At 41.1% G+C, this 18,366-nt stretch overlaps 1 protein-coding gene across 3 annotated transcripts in view; it reads left to right on the top strand.

Moving 5' to 3' along the window:
- MYO1B (myosin IB) overlaps positions 1-18,366 on the top strand; it is a 101,889-nt gene that overhangs the window by 51,013 nt on the left and 32,510 nt on the right. For all 3 annotated transcript variants that reach the window (XM_084208913.1, XM_084208912.1, XM_084208911.1), the window contains exons 6-13: positions 532-578; positions 2,392-2,455; positions 8,727-8,825; positions 9,218-9,321; positions 10,213-10,360; positions 11,024-11,142; positions 11,799-11,885; positions 12,204-12,269. In XM_084208913.1, the coding sequence (XP_084065039.1) occupies positions 532-578; positions 2,392-2,455; positions 8,727-8,825; positions 9,218-9,321; positions 10,213-10,360; positions 11,024-11,142; positions 11,799-11,885; positions 12,204-12,269 (734 nt within the window). The remainder of the gene's footprint in view (positions 1-531; positions 579-2,391; positions 2,456-8,726; positions 8,826-9,217; positions 9,322-10,212; positions 10,361-11,023; positions 11,143-11,798; positions 11,886-12,203; positions 12,270-18,366) is intronic.

Genomic DNA, 18,366 nt, shown 5'->3' with positions numbered 1-18,366 from the left:
GGTAGGATTAATGAGTTGAAATGGTGTAAATAAATCCATTTCAAAGCATTGATTAAACTGTCCTATGCAAACAATTTTTAAGTGTCATTCTGTAATTTCCTCACTTCTGGCCTCCAGCTTTTGATGTGTTCTGGGAACTAAGATTCATTTCTTTCTCTGAAATGAAGAAGTATTTCCTGAATTTAAAGTTATTTGGGTAATAAAATAATGATTTTTTAAAATTATTCAAACCACAAAGATATGTGCTTAATAGGGGTACAGTTTTGTTTTGGAACCATTTCCACTTGTATATTTTTTAAACAAGGAAAGTGTTGAGACAAAACTTCTTTGGACTTCTGCAGGTTTTTGGGATTTGGGACCATATCTGTCACACTCTGTCCCCAGGAGTGATGCCCATGCAATGAGCAGGGCATTGTTTCTCTGAAGTCTGTAATTCCTTTAAATACACAAGCAGACCAAGAGATTTTAGCATTGAAATATTTGTTTTTACTGATAGATTTGCTTGTTGTATTTGCTTTTCTTTTTCTCCAGCTTTTGGAAATGCCAAAACTGTGCGGAATGACAACTCCTCAAGATTTGTAAGTATTTTCCTCAGTCCTTTTCAAGGAGTGTGCTTTGCTGCTTGCTATTTCTGTTTTGCCACGAATCAACCATCAAGGCATCCATAAAGAGGGAAGGAATAATTTGGGGAGCTTTCTTGTGGCTGTCTGAGGAGTGTTTGAAGAAGGTGGACACCTACAGCAACAATCAGTATTTAATTTTGTACACAGGAGCACGTTCTCCTTCTCTGGTGTGTTAGTAGGGCACAGTTAGTGACACACCTTCAAAATGTTTCACCTCCTTGCCAGAAATCTTGTTGGTTTCTGATATGAGCACAGAGTTCAATTGGATATCAAAGCAGAGGCTAAAAAATAAAAGCAAAATTAGGATGTGGCCGCCTGTGACCGGATGAAGACATAATTACAGTGCAACTGGATTCTTTAATTTTCTGGCACTGGTGGCTTTAGTGGGGCACCTGTAGAGATTTTTTTTTTTTTTTTTAATAGAAACACTGCAATTCTCGGACATGACACTGCAGAAATGATGAGCAGACAGCCCAGGAGTTTTTCCAGGACAAAGTGGAACTAACAAACTATTTTGCCTTTCAAGTCCTCGCTTATAAACACTGAGCTAAAAATACTTATGGAAGCACCCAGCTGTCCCAGTCCTTGGGAAATGAAAATTTAATTATCTGATTTACTTATTTTCCCTCTGAAATTTGAATTCAGCTCAGTGTTAACCTTGAACAACACAGTATAGGAAAGAAAATAGAGTTTAAGTAGAGTCAGGTCAGTCTTGACGAAATACTCAGTAAATTAGTAAGTTTCTTGGAGTGAGTCAGTGTGAAGTGCTTGGTTTTTTATGTTCTGTAATAAAAAGTAAAATAGAAAAACAAACAAAACCCAATGAATGCAGTGAATAAGGAAATATAAACACGAGGCTTTTCAATGGATTGTTTTTGTCCTAGAATCTTAGGTTTGGCTTGGAAGGGACCTTAGAGACCATCTCATCCCACGGGCAGGGACCAGGCTGCTCAGAGCCCTGTCCAACCTGGCCTGCTTCTCTGGGCAGCCCGTTTCAGTGCCTCACCCCTTTCACAGTGAGCAGTGTCCTCTGCTGAGTGTGTGCCAGAGGGTGGAATTTGGCTGAATTACTGCCAGCACCTTCTATCTTTCTACACCGCCTTGCCGACGCGAGCGGCGCTGCCGTCGCCTTTTCTGCACAGTCTGTCCGTTCTGTCGCTGTCAGATGTAGCTGTTACTACATGAAGCACTTGTCAGATAAATTAAAGCCATCCAAAGGCCGGAGGAGCGATCCTCTGCCATGTGGAAAAGCCAAGCAGAAGTCAAGGAATTGCGGGAGGGATCCATCACTTGTGCAAGGCAGGCACGCGCGCGCTCGGGGATGGGCACCCCGCTCGCTGCCAGGCTGGCGGCTCTCCTTCAGCTGCCTTGCTGCACGCTCCCACAGCTCCCAGGGAGAGGAGGAGATCCTTTCTTCCTGCAGGATAATTTCTTCCTGCATCCCTCAGTAAATAATTGTGGCTGTCCCCAAGAGGCTGCAGGGATTGTTTGGCGTTCGCGGCGCTCCGCTGGAAGCTTGCACGATGTGCGTTTTCTTCGTAGGACCTTAAAGCCTGAGCAAGTTGCTGGGTTGCTTTACAGACCCGACTAAAGCTCTTTCCATAAAAATCCTGGGCTGTGATAACGTCTTAGAGGATTTGAATGATTTTTCCCTTATGCAAAAATCTGACAGGAGATTGTCAGATCACTCTTTCAACCGACTAACTAAATGTCTTGAGCAGTTTTTCTTGAACAGGAATTGTAATCATAAAATCTGTTGCTTTCACAGGGAAAATACATGGATATTGAGTTTGATTTCAAGGGTGACCCACTTGGGGGAGTTATAAGCAACTGTGAGTATTACTTTTGGTATCAGCATATTCACAGATTAAAATGTTTTCTGTGGAAAGGAAGATGGTTAAATTATTGAAAAGATCACCTGTGTTGGTCTAATAGAATCTCTCTCCATCATGTGATAAATTCTGCTTTTTTGATTTTATTGCTGTTGTGCTGCTGAATAATGTACCTTAGAGGAAGTGAAAACAGACTCGAAGAGGTAAGCATGAATATTGAATTTACTGTGTTGTTCCAAAGGTGCTGGGTGAGGTGTGTGAGTCTGTATATAGTCCCTGAAGCTGGTGGCAGATGCATATGGGTATCTGAGGGTCTTTTTGTATTCTTGAATCCCTGGAATCAGATGTGCTACTAGGTTTGATGGGCCATGTATGTCCTGTAATTTGCAAGGGTGATAGAGAGTGTGCTGGAGATCACCATGAGATGAGTGTGTTTACTTGGAACCAAAGCTGTCTCTACAAATTTACACACTTCAAAGTGTAGGAAAAGGTTTGCAATGAGAGAGGATGAACAGCTGTTGAGTTTAGGGAGGGAAAGGTGGCCTTGGAGCTTGTTTTATGACACCTGTAGCAGTTCAGAAGTTCTGACCAGCTCTCTGTTGGGAAGAAAAAGGCTGGGAACTGAATGGCAGCCCAGACTTGCTTTTCTTTTGAGGGTTTAAGTACAGCTTTTAAAATAAATTCCTCCTCAGTGCTATATAAAGCCATATTTGTTTGGTTTTCTTATTTTTAAAAGGGGAGGAAGAGGGCAGTGAGTGACTATACTAGGTGTCACTGACCCAGCCTTGACCTCTCATTCCACTCAGCCAAATTCACTGCTGCTTCTAAAGATGTGACTTTTGACACCGCTGGCATTTTACTGGTTGTGAAATAGTGAGACTCACCCAAGGTGAACTGTACTCTCCATATATAACATAAACATTTTAAAAACACCGTGAGGAATCTTGCACATAAATGTAGGTTTTGGCTTTTTTCAGAGGGCAGACATTTTTTCTCGACCAGATCACCTTTTGGAACTGTGCCTGAAGAGCCTAATTTTTGTGACAGAGTGGATCTTGAAACTCAAATTAGTCACTCTATGAGTGTTTATGGCTCTCTATTAGCCTTGACATTTGGCAGCTAACAAAATTAGAGGCCAAACGTTGTATATTCATAATAATTAAATGTGAACAAGAAGGTTCCAAAAGGATGTTATTTGTTTCTTTTTATTTCACATTCAAAATATATACATAAACATGAGCCCTCCTTTGTAAGAGTGGACATTTAACAGTCTGTCTTTGAAAGTACTGCACTGAGTCATGCAATTAAAATATTGTGTCATATCAAAAGGCAATCCAAATAGTTGCTCTCTAGTTTATCTGCCCCATAAATCTCTGCCTGGTGTAATTATAATATTACATGTAATTGCAATGATGTGATGACATATGTATCAAAGGGCAGACATATTTTTGGATCCATCTAAAATATGCCTGTTTTAGGCATTCTTTCTGCCTTGTCACATGTAATAAAAATCTAATAACAAGGAGATTAATTTCAATTTAAGAATAAAGACCTGATGTGTAGGCAAGCCCTGTTGAGGAAAAGATGTTACTTGTTGAACTGTGAAATGCCTCGTCCTTGGCAGGGTATGTCACAGGCAAACACTGAGTTCCTGTAGCAGCATGTTAATGCATCTCATCTTTGACTAAGTGTTTGCAAAATTTGCCAGTCCATCCATCTCTCTTTAGAAGAGATTTTAAATTCTCTGCATTTTTCAAAGCAAGTTGGTTGTGCTGCCTTAGATCTTTTCCTCACATCTGCAGCACTGCACTGTAACTAAACATTTCTTTTTCTGTGAGGCCTCATCATTCTGAAGATATTTGGGGCCTAAATTCTTTTACACCCCTCAGAATTTACTCTGGTTTTAGTCAAAATCAGGATTTGTCTTCATAATTCATCAGGAACGAAGTCAAGTAGCGCTGAACTTTCCTATCCTTAAAAGGGAAAGTATGATTATGAAAATATAATTCTATATTACATGTAATTGCAATGTTGTGTTTGAACAGTGTCAAATCTGTGCAGTCTCGTTTCATGTATGGCAGCTCAGATCTTCCAGCTGTGCTGGTTTCCAAGGAAATCGATATGCTGTTACATCATTGTGAGCAGTCATGACAAGAGAGAAATTGGGAATGGAAAATTTGAAATTAATGTAATTTATGCAAGCTTTAAGTATTTTACTTCAGTCAGGAATTGCTCCCCCCTTGGACTACAAGTCAGCAAGTGTTGCATTTGTTTGGTCCATCACCAGTGGGTGAGTGGGAGGGTGCAGAAGGCTGACTGAGGTGTAAGCATGAACTGTTAGTCCTGCCTTTTTGTTGGCTTTCTGTGAAGATCCCAGCTCGTTTTCCCGATGGCTGGGAGATGCTGGAGCCCATGGAAGGTGCTCACTCCTGCTGCCAGCTGCCAGCCAGCCCATCCACGTGGATGGGGTTAGGAAATCCAGACTGCTGCTGTGGGCATTGCTAAGCACAGAACCCTTGCTGGGACTGTAGGCATCCATCCCATCACTGCTCAGCAGCAAGCATCAGTCCCTGCTTGAAGCTGTGCTGCTCCTTTAACTGGCACCTGCAAACAGGGAAATGGCTTTTACATTTTCTCTCTCTGAGGTGTATCTATCTGCTCTTTCTGCCCTCCTGCAGGGTGCTTACAGTCTCTGCTGTTGCTGTGGACAGTCTTGGCAGCACTTATGCACTCAGAGGGCTTTTTTTCCAGAGCCCTTATGAGTAAAGGCAGTGTTGGGAGTGTTGCTTTCAGCTGGGTGTAATATTGGGGAAATAAATTGCAGAAAAGATCATTATTATTCTTAATTTTCATTTATTATAACTACTTTGTTAGTGAGGATGAGAGAGAGGAGAATCGTAGTTTCTTTTCCACCTGTAATTACACAATAAGACATATCTCATATAAAAACAGGTATGTTTGGTTTTGAAGCAATAGGTGCTAATTGCAGTAGCTTTTTTCAGCTCTGAAGAATGACTGTCCACAGATGCTGCATCTGTTTTGTGCTTAGGGCAGTGTTTGTGTGCACACTTGGTTCATTAGTTTTGTGACTGGTTTTGTGTACACTAAATTTGATGGCTGAAGGGGTTTTGCACAGTACATCTCAAAATCTTTCACTTTTACAATAGTTTAGACCTTTTGAAAAGCATGGATCTTACAATATCTTTCCCAGGCTTTCTGTAAGTCTTACATTTTTGTGTTTCACCTGGAATTTCCTGCTGAATTTTAGCATTCAGGGATCTTTCCTAATCTGCCTAAGCCCTTCAGTGATATAATGATTAACTAGGAGACGACATTGGTGCAGGTTGGGAAGTAAAGGATATGCACTGTCTGATCTGGAAATGCCATTTTTAACCAGCAAAATGTCTTTAGAGTCCAAATAACAAGAGATTAAGAAATCTGTTTTGCCATCTTTTCCAACAACAGCATGAAATAAATCTATGATTATTTAAGGCAACAACTTTTTTTTTTTTTTGAAGTTAGCAAAGTGATAACTTTGCAACTTTTTTTTACTTGTTTGTTAATTTTAAAAGTCAGAAGTAATTACCCACTTGCTGAGCAATCTAGAGCTTGAGCTGTTATGTGATTCCTGTTGGAAAGCTCCTTTACTTAGGGAAATATTGCAGAAACTGGACAATTAGACATTTTGGGAAGAGATATCCGTTCTTGTAGATTTTCTTTTTGTTTTTAAATCTTCACTTGTTCCAACATCTCCCTTGGTGTTCCTCTTAGCACGTTTGCCACCATTTAGGCAATGGCTTTGCCTAAATTAGGAAGAGTTTGAGAAAACAAGCTACAAACTATATTAAAAATTTTGATTGGCTCATTTTTACACAGCATTCATCACTTGAGCAAGGAGGATTCAACACTTCAGGTGATGCACTCCTTGTCATGCACATGCTGCCCATTTAGTGGTTTTGGATGGACACAATTATGCATCAGTTTATCCAAGAGAACATTGCTGTGAGCTTGGTGGGAACAACAGGGAAAAGTTCATGAGGAACTTTTTAATCAGTGACTTTTTCTGATGACAGCTAGGCAGTCAGGGCAGGAAAAGGGAAAATGTAATGTGGCTGTAGAAATAAGTTGCTGTGACTAGAACGTGTTGTGTAGCTTCAGTTGAGCAGCTAAAAGGCTCCTTGTCATGGCCAGCTGAAGAGACTATAAAATAAATGTCTCCTGGATGATTTAGAACGTGCCAAGGTAGTGTCATTTTTTGGTTTTACTGTTTTCTTCCTGCTTTTTGAATGTTGATTTGATTTCTAGGATATTTAGAGAAATACAAATATCCTAAATTTTTCTGCATCACTTGAGTTCATGGGTCCAAGTAACCAAAGAAATTTGTCAAGTTGTGCATTAGAATTTGCAGAAGTATTCAGAATCCTTTTTCTTTATTTATTTCTTTTATGTTAAGTCAACTTGTTTAGCAGGGTGCTTACACAGATCTCTTGCATTTAAACGGTGATATCTAGGAATAACAAAAAATCTTCAGAACCTGAGGCCTGTAGCTGGATTTTGAGTCATCTGAGCTGATGGGTATTCAGACAGAAATGTTTCCAAGGTTGAGCTTTCCCAAGGCAAATTAATTTTTTTATTTTATTTTATTTTTTTGCTCTGGGGCATGCAACAAGTTAAACATTCTTGTTGAAGCAGAAGCACTGTTAGGTAATGCAGAAATAACAACACCTAACCCTAAACACAGCATCTGTAGTTCTGTCTGTGCTCTCCTGATAACTCTGCATCATCCCTACACATAATTCACACAGACCATGTAACAAAATGAAATGTGGAGAGAGAGTTTGGGGTTTTTGCTGCTGTGGATTTTCACATAGATGAGCACCATCTGTCCACACATTCCACTGTCAACAGAATCACTGAGGGGCCACGTGCAGCAGTCTGAGGTGCAGCTTTGTCTTTTCTCTTTGGAGTGGTTGATCCACAGAGCTGGCAATTGGGTGGGAGTTAACACAAAAGTTACTGGCAGTGCCGTGGTTGGAGCAAGAAAAATATGTGTGGTTGATTTTTTAACATGCTAATGAGGGCAAACAGAGGGAAGAAGTTTTCTGAAGAAGTGGGCAGATGGTCTGGATCTGTCCTACAAGTCTGATTTCAGTCTGCATGTGAACAGAAAGAAAAGGAAAAAACCCCAATGAACACAGATTTGAAAAAGATTCAGCAGCAGCTGCTTTGTTAAGGAAAATACCTGATTTTCTGACAGTGACTGCTTTTTTCCTCAATTATGAAGGCTGACAGAATATAGAATTTTAGGCCTTTTGAAAACTGATTGTGAGGTGGTCAACTTTGTTGCTTCTAAAAATACATGAATAAGATAAACTGGTGAAAAAACCAGTTATCCTCCTAAACACAACTAATTTTACATACATTCAGGAACCTGTTTTTTAAATCTGCTGAAGGCATGCACGTAATTAGAAGGCTTACATACAATATTTTGCCAGGATGCGTAGCTGGGCTTTTATGACAGCATTTGAGAAAATTTATGGGTAGAATATTTTTAAACCCAAATAAGCCAAACCACATTGCTTCAATATCCTCTGAGAATACAGCCATTTCCTGAAGTGTGTGCAGCCACTGTGGGAGCTGGAGCTGTTTATTTTTTTTGAGATTAAATTTGGCTGCGATCTGTTCCAACACTTGCCTGGAGAACCTTCACAGCCAGCACAGCCCTGAAATGGAAAAGCAGCGCTTTGAGAAGCATCATTTTGAGTGATGGATGGAGCTCCTGTCAGCCCCACTGGGAATTATTTCATAGTCTGATACACCTGAGGATCACGAAGTGCTGCCTGATTATTTGGTTTAAATGCTTTCTTTATTTGGTGTCTCCTTTTCATTTACCCATCTTTCTTGCTCCTAGCCTGGTAACGTTTTGTCTCTTCAAACTTTCGCCTGTAGAGTCATCCTCACCAAATCCTAATTTTGTGGTGGTACTGTAAATCAGTTAACATCTTTGGAGCACATGGCCTCCCTGACCTGCCTTCTCTTTGCAGCTCACAGACTGAGCCTTTGCCAGAGCACTGGGCTTGCCCCTACCTCAAGGAAATATTAGAGATACATGATCTACTGTGCCAAGGTTCATACTGGCCCTCTTCTGCTTGGCTGATGGTGATAGAAAGCAATGAAGCAGAAAATGATGGAGGGTTATATTCATTTTAAAGGGTTTTGCTCCAGCAGTCTGTCCCTGACCTGTGAGATTTTTGTTGGTTTGTTTGTTTAGATCTGCTAGAGAAGTCTCGTGTTGTTAAGCAGCCAAGGGGTGAAAGAAACTTCCACATTTTCTATCAGATCCTGTCTGGTGCATCCGAAGAGTTTCTCTGTAAGTGTTGCCCTTGTGCCTTGTTCAAATATGAGTTTTCTTTATATTTAACGTGCTATTCCATGCACATCATCTTTTGTGAGAAATGTGATATTGATTCATTTTTCAAATTATTGGTGGTAGTATCATTGGTAGCACGTGAAGTCCACATATGCTTTGATATTATCCATATACCCGAGTCAGAATTACCGAATTAGTCAAAATTAGTCAGAATTGCTGGCTTAGCAATGTATTATATACAAATTTGAAAGCATGTTGTTATTCAGAAGCCTAATAATGAAAAGATCCTCGAAGAAAATCCAGTAACAGCAGCCTATTCCTGACCATGCTGACTCTGGGATGGAATTGCTGCTAACAAGAACGCTATCACTAATGATACTTTGATTTATTAGGCAAGCTCAAGCTGGAGAGGGACTTCAGCAGATACAACTACCTGGGCCTTGATTCTGCCAGGGTGAATGGAGTGGATGATGCTGCAAACTTCAGAACAGTCAGGGTAAGGAGGAGCAGGGGCTGGCTGTGCGCTCACACCAGCGCAGGGCTCCTTCTCACCGCCCTCGGTCCGTCTGTCTGTCCATGCTGGGCTGGGATGGACACCTTTTCTGAGTGCTGGCACTCTCCATGCTGGGATAGAGCGTGTTTGCACAGGGAAACATGGATACAGCTGGGAAATGGGATCAGGCTTCTGGAGTATTCTATGGGGAATACAAAAAGGACGAAAAAACCAAAGAAGAATTAAAAAAAAAAATAAAAAAAAAAACCCAAACAAACAAAACTCCCCCCAAACCAAAAAGAAACCAGCAAAAATAAAACAAAATGGGGAGGAAAAAAAGCCCAGATGCCTTGTTCAGATCCTGGGAAAAGTGATATTTTGTAGTGGCTTAGCACAGCAGTGACTGAGCCTCAGGGACCAGGTGATGCTGAGCAAGTCAAAAGAAAAGGAGGACTGGGGTGATTCTCAAGATGATTTGCTGTCCTGTCTTTGCTTGGTTGTTCTCAGGGACAAGATGAGTACAGGACCTTGTTATCCATGCAGATATGGATTCTAAAAGGGACTGGTCTGAGAAGACAGGAGGCCCTGTTCATCTAATTGGGAAAAATGGGGTTGGGTTACAAACTAAATTAAGTGGCTAAAAAAAGTACAGTGTTTCAGAAACCCAAATTTTGAATGAGTCCTGGAAGTGGACTGGACTGAATGTCAGCTCCATTTTCACACCTCTTCTGTATTAAACAACTTATCTTAGCATAGGAATTATGCCAGGTAATTTTAGTAACAAAAGTGTTCATAAACCATTTGTAATTTTGCAGATAAATGGCGAATTTTTCAAGAATTATCTGATTAAATGGAGATGCTTTTATCTCATAATTTTATTTGTCCCCTTTCCAGAATGCAATGCAAATTGTTGGGTTTATGGATCACGAAACACAGTCGGTTTTTGAGGTGGTGGCGGCCGTTCTGAAATTGGGAAATATCGAATTTAAGCCTGAATCTCGTGCAAATGGCCTAGATGAAAGTAAAGTCAAAGATAAAAATGGTAAGATGAGATTAGTGATGGGAAGAAAGGCACTCATTTGTCTGAAGTCACTATTAATTTTGTCGTTTCTGCAGACATACAATATCCTTACATATGAATTAGATTGTTTCCAGAGCTCACCCTCAGGCAGCTATGGGCTGCATTCTGTGCAATTTCAGTCGTTCTGTTTGAAATTCCAAAAATTATTTTCTCCTTTTTCCCCCACTTTATTAGCACTTTATTCTAAAATGTTAAATGGTTCTGTGCCTTTATGTAGCTGCTTGTTTTTTCTGCAGTGGAGGATTTTTGCTCTTTTGCAGTATCTCTGCCTTTAGTGTCAGATTCATTTGGTGACACTTAATGCAGCTGATCTATTTTGAAAGTTCATTTTCATCTGAAATTTTTTCATCATGAAAAGTAGTCTGCTATAAATGGAGGGAAAGTTTCTTCTCAAAAAAAAAAAAGTGGATAGGAAGTGCTGTCAAAACCAGCAGCTCTGTTTCCTTGCATATTTTTAAAAATTTTGCTTGGCAGGGTGGTGGGGAGAGAGTGTGAATGGGGTGCACTTCTTTCGAAGAACATTTTGGGAAAATACCACGCTTCTTAAAAGCTGGTAGTTTTGGGGAAGAAAAAGCAATAATATGGAAGGATTGATTGTATTTACACTTTGCTTTTTCTTGCTAGAACTCAAGGAGATCTGTGAGCTGACAGGTATAGACCAGTCTGTATTGGAGAGAGCTTTCAGCTTCCGCACGGTCGAGGCCAAGCAGGAGAAAGTTTCAACAACACTAAACGTGGCTCAGGTAAAAAGAGGCCCTGATTTAAAAGGCAAGATCTTTTTAAATGGCAATTTTATTCTGCATGATTAAATCATAGCTACCCCAATAAAAACTACAGCTGAAGGGCTGTGCTGAATAAATCACAAGCATGGGGGGTGTGTTTTTTGCTCAGTGGTGTCTAAATGCTAAGAGAAGATGCTTTGGTTTGGTGTGTGAATGACCTCCAAAAGATGAGGAATAGCCAAATGCTGCAGAGAAGGTAAAAACAAGCAGTGTTGAGGCAGCCTGTTTTCATTTAGGGCAGCTGCTGTAATTCCATGTGAGCTGTGGGCCCCGGGGCTGCTGAGAAACCTTTGCTGCCAGTGTGAATTCATCTCCCCGAAATGCTGCCCAGCCAGAGTGGCTGCCACCTGTGTCTCATCAGCTCAGGCCAGCAGGACTGGGGCTTCTCCACCCCAATCCCTTGCCTGGGACTGGGATGGGGGCAGTGGAAGAGCAGGAAGGGAGCTGGAGTGCCCTGGCTGTGGCTGCTGCTTGTCCCAGCCAGCCCGTGGCCAGGAGGGCAGCGCTCCCTGTGCTGGTTTCACTCAGTTCATAGCGCCTTCAGGACACCTCAGCAGCAGGAGGATGTTTGGTTCAGCCCAGCTTTTATAACACTTTTCTTCTTTTCTTCTCTTTAGGCTTATTATGCCCGGGATGCTCTGGCTAAGAATTTGTACAGTCGCCTGTTCTCCTGGCTCGTTACCAGGATCAATGAGAGCATTAAGGTATTGTTGCTTTGTGCTTGTAAAAAGAAAGAAAGAAATCAATAGAAATCCTTCAAATTAAAGTGGACAGTAAAACTGTATTTGCCAGTTTCATTTCTCCTGGCTGTACACTGTTCCACACAAATAACCTTATCACAGCTCGACAAATTGCTCTCTGCTCTGTTCTTAGGCTTGTAAAAATATTCACATTAAGTGTGTTTTGGGAAACCATATGTAACATTTTAGTTTGACAGTATTTGACAGCCTGCTTATGAGATGCATTCATTTTCTTGAGTCCCAAGTATGCAATGTACAGATGAGTGTTTATTTTTCTTTAAGGCACAAACAAAAGTGAGAAAGAAGGTAATGGGGGTGCTGGACATTTATGGCTTTGAAATTTTTGAGGTAAGACCTTTATAATGGTAACCATTTAATGAGAGAGCTGTTATTAAAGCTTAACAGAATTGTTCATGAATTCATAATCAGAATATATGTAATTTGACTCACTTGTTTCATGCCTGACCAAAAAAACACCACTAGAAACATAAACCAGAGAGAGATGTCTTAGCATGTCTGGCAATTGAAACAAAAAATGATGACAGCCATACTTGTGTTTTTACACCATAGATAAATAAATATTTATGATGGATAAACCAAATGTATTTTGTTGTGACATACGTCCTGAGCATAGGAGAAACTCTGGCACTGTCATTTCTGCCCTGAGGCGTTTTGTGGATGTCTTTGAACAAGCTGTGTATCCTGAGAGGGAAAAAAAAAATCAAAACCCAACAAAAAGGATACATTTTTTCCTGTCAGAATTAAACAAGGACTTAAATTGCATTTCATCTCAATTCACTTCGGTAAATACTCTGTACCTATTCCTAGCTAAAGATCTGTGGCTCACTGCTGCTTGTTGACCATAGTATTTTTAGACTGGTGGTATTTTGAAACAAAACAATCAATGAGGAGTTTTTAATTGGGTTAGAGAGCACCAGGGACGGGGCATTTTCCATAAATCTTGTTCTGACAGTTTTTGTTGAAAGATTTATGGATCTTGGTTGGAACCTGTGTGTGTTTAAACTAGAGACTTGTTTTCTCCAGCTGTGTGTGGATAGGTTGGACAAGCAGAGGGAGGTGGGAGGCAGAAGGGTGCCCCAGCACCTGAGCCAGCTGAAGGATTGTGTTTGTGGGGTGGTGTTCCAGGGATGAGGCTGTTCCTCACATGCAATTTTCATCTTTTCTACATTCAGCATCTTAGAAGGTCATAAGTAAGTGGCTGAATGCAGGAGAAAAATGAAAAGAAAAAAACACCAGAGCTCTTTTCACTTACCTCTCATGCTGAATTGCAGTCTAGCTTTCTCAAAAGCTGCAAACTCAAAAGCTTTAAAATAATGTGGGTAGTTGTTCACTCCTTTCAATGCCAAGTGTTGGTTTTCCTGGAAAAGCTGGGGAAGGTTTTGCCTTGTGACTTGAGGGTCACGTTCACACAAGGGGTGACTCTCTCTCATGAGTTAAGACCTGTGGCGAGAAGTGCAGCCAAGCAGCCTGGTTCAGCATCACAGAAATAAATGAATTATTGTTTACATTTAAACATATTAAATCAATCAATAAATAAAATTTTGACAATATGCAGCCACATAAGGAAAATTTAATCATGTCTTAAGATTTATAGCATAACAAACACAGTGGAATTTGGAGCATTTTGATGTGTGGTACATTTGTAAACACTATTGCCAAACATTTAAAATATTAGCTGAGGTGCAGTTAATGACAATAACATATCCATCTAATTATAAATCATTTAAAACCTAAGACTAAAAGTGTGCAGTTGCCTCTTGAACCTAATTCTTAAGTCACATTTTGATTTTCACATCTGTTCCTGAAACTTAGAACTAATGCCAGCTCCACAAAGAATGTTTGCTGGCAAAAATGAGCTTGAAAGGCTTCACCTCTAAATGTGTGCCTTTTCAATGTGGGAGCTGTTTGGTGTGCTGAGGGTAGCAAGGCCACATTAATCATGTTCCTACTCAGGAATCAGGTAGGTTTATCATCAGTGCATGGTCTTGGACCTGACATGGCCTTGTACCCTGGAGACAGAAGGTATCAAAACCCACAGGAGGTGCAGCAGAAGTGCTTTCTATACCTGCAAAATATTTACACAGGAAGCTCAGTGCCATTGGAATAAGCAGCAAGGAATGTGTTTACTGAAGGGTGGTTTTTACATTTAATTTTTTTTTTTATTTTTTTGAGGTTTTTGTTTTGTTTCCTAACGGGCAGGGCACAATATTTCTCGTGTCTTTTTTCTGTTCAGGGTGATTCTTTGGATCATCCTCGAGTTCCTTGTGTAATAGTGAATAAAGAAATCCAGATTTACCATTCTGGAAGATATGGAACCATACTTCACCTTCTTAATGACAATAGCAGTCTTGTTCTATTATATGCAAATTGAAGCTTTTAAACCAGATTTTTTTTCATCTGTTTTTGAAAGCTTGATTTATTTACTGTTCACCGTGGTTTCTGCAATTTTCTGTAATTTAAGCTGAATTTACAAGGGTAACTTGTGGTTTCTTGGAAATTAACAGAGAAAAGATACTTGGAGTATTGATACTGCTGGCATATTCTCTTTGGGTTTTGGGTTTTGCTAGTATATTTATCAAACACAAACCCCTCTTTTCAGACAAACACAAAAGCCATCCAAGAAAGTAGATGCAAGGACTTGGCTGTCTAAAAACTCAGCTTAGGGAATTTAAATCTATCAATAATCCTCAGCCTCTGTGGGTTTGGCAGATGTCAGCAGCAAGCTTGGCTAGGCAACCCACAAAATAGGTGCTGCAAAGCTGTGTTTATTTTTGAATCCTGCCTTGCCTTTTGTGGGAAGCCAAATGCTGGGGCTGAATTTCTGCGGAGCGAAACGCTGAAATTTTGGGTGGCTCTGTGGGAATTGTCTGTGGGCAAGGATGGAGGGACTGGGATCAGTGTGGAAATGCAGCTGGAGGGCTGGGCACGCTGTGTAACTGTGCTGCTGGAGCTTGGGCAGTGCCCTGAAGCCTGGAACAATGCTCCAGGTGTGTTCATCCACATTTCTGGGCTGGCTGGGATTTGAGATGGGCTGGGGATGGAGGCACCAGGAGCTCCAGAATCAGCCTGATCCCAGCCCTCCTGGGGTGGGCTTGGGGCTGTTCCCATTTTATCCCATGTTTGACTGGGTGCTTCTTGGGCAGGAAGCAGTTCCTGCATCTCTGCAGGATGCTGGGGTGGGGTTTGTGATGGAGAAGTGGTGGGAGCCTGGCAGAGATGAGCAGAGATGAGCACAAGGCTCTCTCCATTTGCTTTGGGAGTTGGGTTTCCTGTTGTGCACATTCCCTGTGGAGACCAGGAGCAGTGAAAACAAATGTCATGGAGCAAGGGTGAGTATTTCATCCTGCCCAGCCCTTCAGAGACAGAAATGTCTGTCTGTGCTGCTTGGTTATTCTGAATATTCAGGCACCACTCTGCAGCTGGTCCAGATGATGAAGTTAGTGATTTGGAGTGCAGTTTTATGGAAGGTGACACTGCCAAACAAGGCTTACTGTTGAAATTTGCCAGGCCTTGAGAAGACAGTTTGGGAGTGTGAGTTCTCTCTGCTCAGTCCCTTGGTGGAGCAGTTTGTTCCAGGTATTTTAGCCTGACAGGAAACTGGGATGCACTGGTGAGAGAATTGCAGAGAGGGACTGGTTCCATTTGGTTGACCAGAGGTGATGTGGCTGCCTTGTCTTTGGGGACAGCGTCTGAACGACTCCTTTTGCTCCAGGTAGGCAAGAACATGCAAAGGCATGGCAAAAAACCCACCAGTAAATAAAAGTATCAGAGGCAAACCAGCCAAACAAACCACCCAGCAGTAAAACCAGGTCCATTTCTCACAGTCTGTGATGCATTTTGGTAGCACTTCTTTTTATTTAAGGCAATTGGCTTGTTTCTTGTGCATAGAAGTCCCTTGAGGTGACAGAAAGAAGCTTGGTCCTGCTGCATGTACTGTGTAAGCTGTCATCTGGATAAAATGACAGCATCTCTGTTGAGGGAATGTGTTAGAAATGTGAAGAATGCATTTTCTTCCTTTTAACAATTTAAGAGTTGTGTTAATTGTCTGTTTTTAGAGGGAGGTAACCAAATAAGGAGCAGTAATAATTGAAAATGTCTTTCTGAGGTGTTTAAGGCATGAAAAAATAGGGAGGTGTTTCCACCTTCATCATAAACTTGTTCAACAGCTTGGTCCAGTTGCTGCCTGGTTGCTTTGCCTTTTCCTATCCTGTTGATTGCACGAAGGATGTTACAGTTTCAGAGCATCCTGAGCTCTGAGAGATTGCTCCTGGGTCAGGGTCTTTTCCTCCAAAGGTTTATTTTATGGGAGAAGGCTCTAGTTATTTGCTAAGCAGGATGACATACTGGACCAAAAAAAAAAAAATCTAAGGAGGAAATTGACTTATTGACTTATCAGGATCTTATTTTATCTTTCTTTTTTTTTTTGTTAAGAATCTGAGAATCCTTTCTTCATGCCTTGACTTTGGCTTTAACTCATCCATGGATGTCTGTTTTGTTAGTTGCCCTAATCTCCAGACCACAATTTCCAGCTGCTTTTTCTAGGCTGTCTGGCTTGCAACAGATTTCCTTGTTCAACCCTTTGCTGATGCCCAGAAGTTTATCATATTCTGGCAAGCAGCAGGGCCAAAATGTGTGCACCCAGCCCCTCTGCTCCTTCTGGCAACCCCCAGTCTAGTGGGATAGAGGAGAACTGAATTCTTAATCTATAATTGATCAACTACCTCTGCAGGCAAAAACACTGTGAAAGCAATGATTTCCTGAAGTGATGGGATGCTGAAAGCAGAGGTGCATCCCAGGAAGTTAACCACCATTTAATTAATTGTATTGCAATGTAAGTATTAGAGAGGTTTATTTTGCAACATGCAGTTTTATGATGTAAATCCCTGTTTGCAGCAGAGGAAATGCTTGAAATGCTGGAGCAAAATTACACAAATGTTCTGCTTCAGGTTGGGAGAATAATGTTCTGCCCTACAGCAGCTATTTCTGTCTTGGCAGAGGAGTGGTTCTGATAATACCAGAGGTTCTTGCCTGGTTGTAACTCCTGTTGTTCCAGGCTGTAATTATCAGGTTGAGTTTGTTGAAGTGGTGGTTCCTGGGTTTCCCCATGGATCACACCTGCCCTGGATTCTCTGCAGTGTTTCACCTTTTGAAGTCTGAATTTGGTTCAGACCTGTGTGCCTGGACAGCACAGCTGGGAGCAAGGTGGATTTCAGAGTGCCTGCTTCCCTGCCTGGCACACAAAGAGGGCTGGAGTTGGTTGGGCTGCACAAATATGGGAAATGGAGAATTCCCCAGGCTTTGGCACAGATCTTTCCTGCTTCCATGAGGTGCACTGAGACATGGCTGATTGCATATAGTGGAATATTTGGAGTTGAGATATGTACCTCTCTGGTTCTTTGCATACACAGGTATTTACACAAAAGTCCAGTGCAGTCTAGTTTACAAGAAATTAGCTTGATTATTGCTCAAATGTTGGTACATGTAAACAGAAAAGAAAGGGATAAATACTGATAACAGGCCTTTGCTAAATTTGCAAAAAAATTTGGAAAATTGTTACAACTGAGTCACGTTGTAACTGGGTCATTGCTTTCTGAGATTAAAATAGTATCTTTTTTCATTTTCTTTAAATGCTATTTTCCCATTTTGCTCATTTGAACTTCCTGGCATTTATATTCCTTAGTTTCATCTCATAAACTCGTATGCTTGTGTGGTCATACATAAAACCCCCTATCCCCAGACACCCCAGCAGCATATAAATTGAATTTGCTGGTTGGTTTCACTCTTCATTCCACCATTCATCTCAGTGAAGTGACTCTGTTGGTCTTTTATCATCATTACTTTTGCCATCTGGCTTTTTCTCTGGGGGCCTGATGGAACTACTTGGGGTCACCTGTTTATGTTAGGAGGCAGTCAGAGACTTCTGATGCCTGGAGCTGTGATGATATTTTAAAAAAGCCTTACTTTCTGGGGCTATTTTTGGCAGAGCAGAAGCATCAGTCTCTGTATGTCTTTTTCCCTCCTCACATTGATGTGAAAGTTCATTTTAATGACATCAGTCCTGTTGATTTCAACAGTCTCATGGCTTGAAATGTTCAGGGTTTTCTTTTAAAAGATGCTTTTCCTTTAAATACATCTTGTGTATTATTGGAGCTCACATAATGCATTTGAAAAAATCCTGCTGGGCACCTTTTTGTCAGTTGGTGGTTGCAGACTGAGTGGTTTTTGAGTTGCCTCTGAACAAGAATGGTGGGATGGAAGATTAGGGAGGGAGAGGAGACCTTGAGAAGCACCTACAGGTGTGACACTGAGCTGGGATGTACCCGAGTCTGCAGGTTTGGATCCACATCACCTGCTTAATTTGGGGGAGACAAAACCCACAACCCTTAAAGTTAGACTTAATTAGGCAGGTGGAAGTTTAGAATTG

The sequence above is a fragment of the Fringilla coelebs genome, assembly GCF_963513975.1.
Source record: "Fringilla coelebs genome assembly, chromosome: 7".
In the NCBI taxonomy this organism is placed as follows: Eukaryota; Metazoa; Chordata; class Aves; order Passeriformes; family Fringillidae; genus Fringilla; species Fringilla coelebs.
This window is presented reverse-complemented; position numbering and strand designations above follow the sequence as displayed.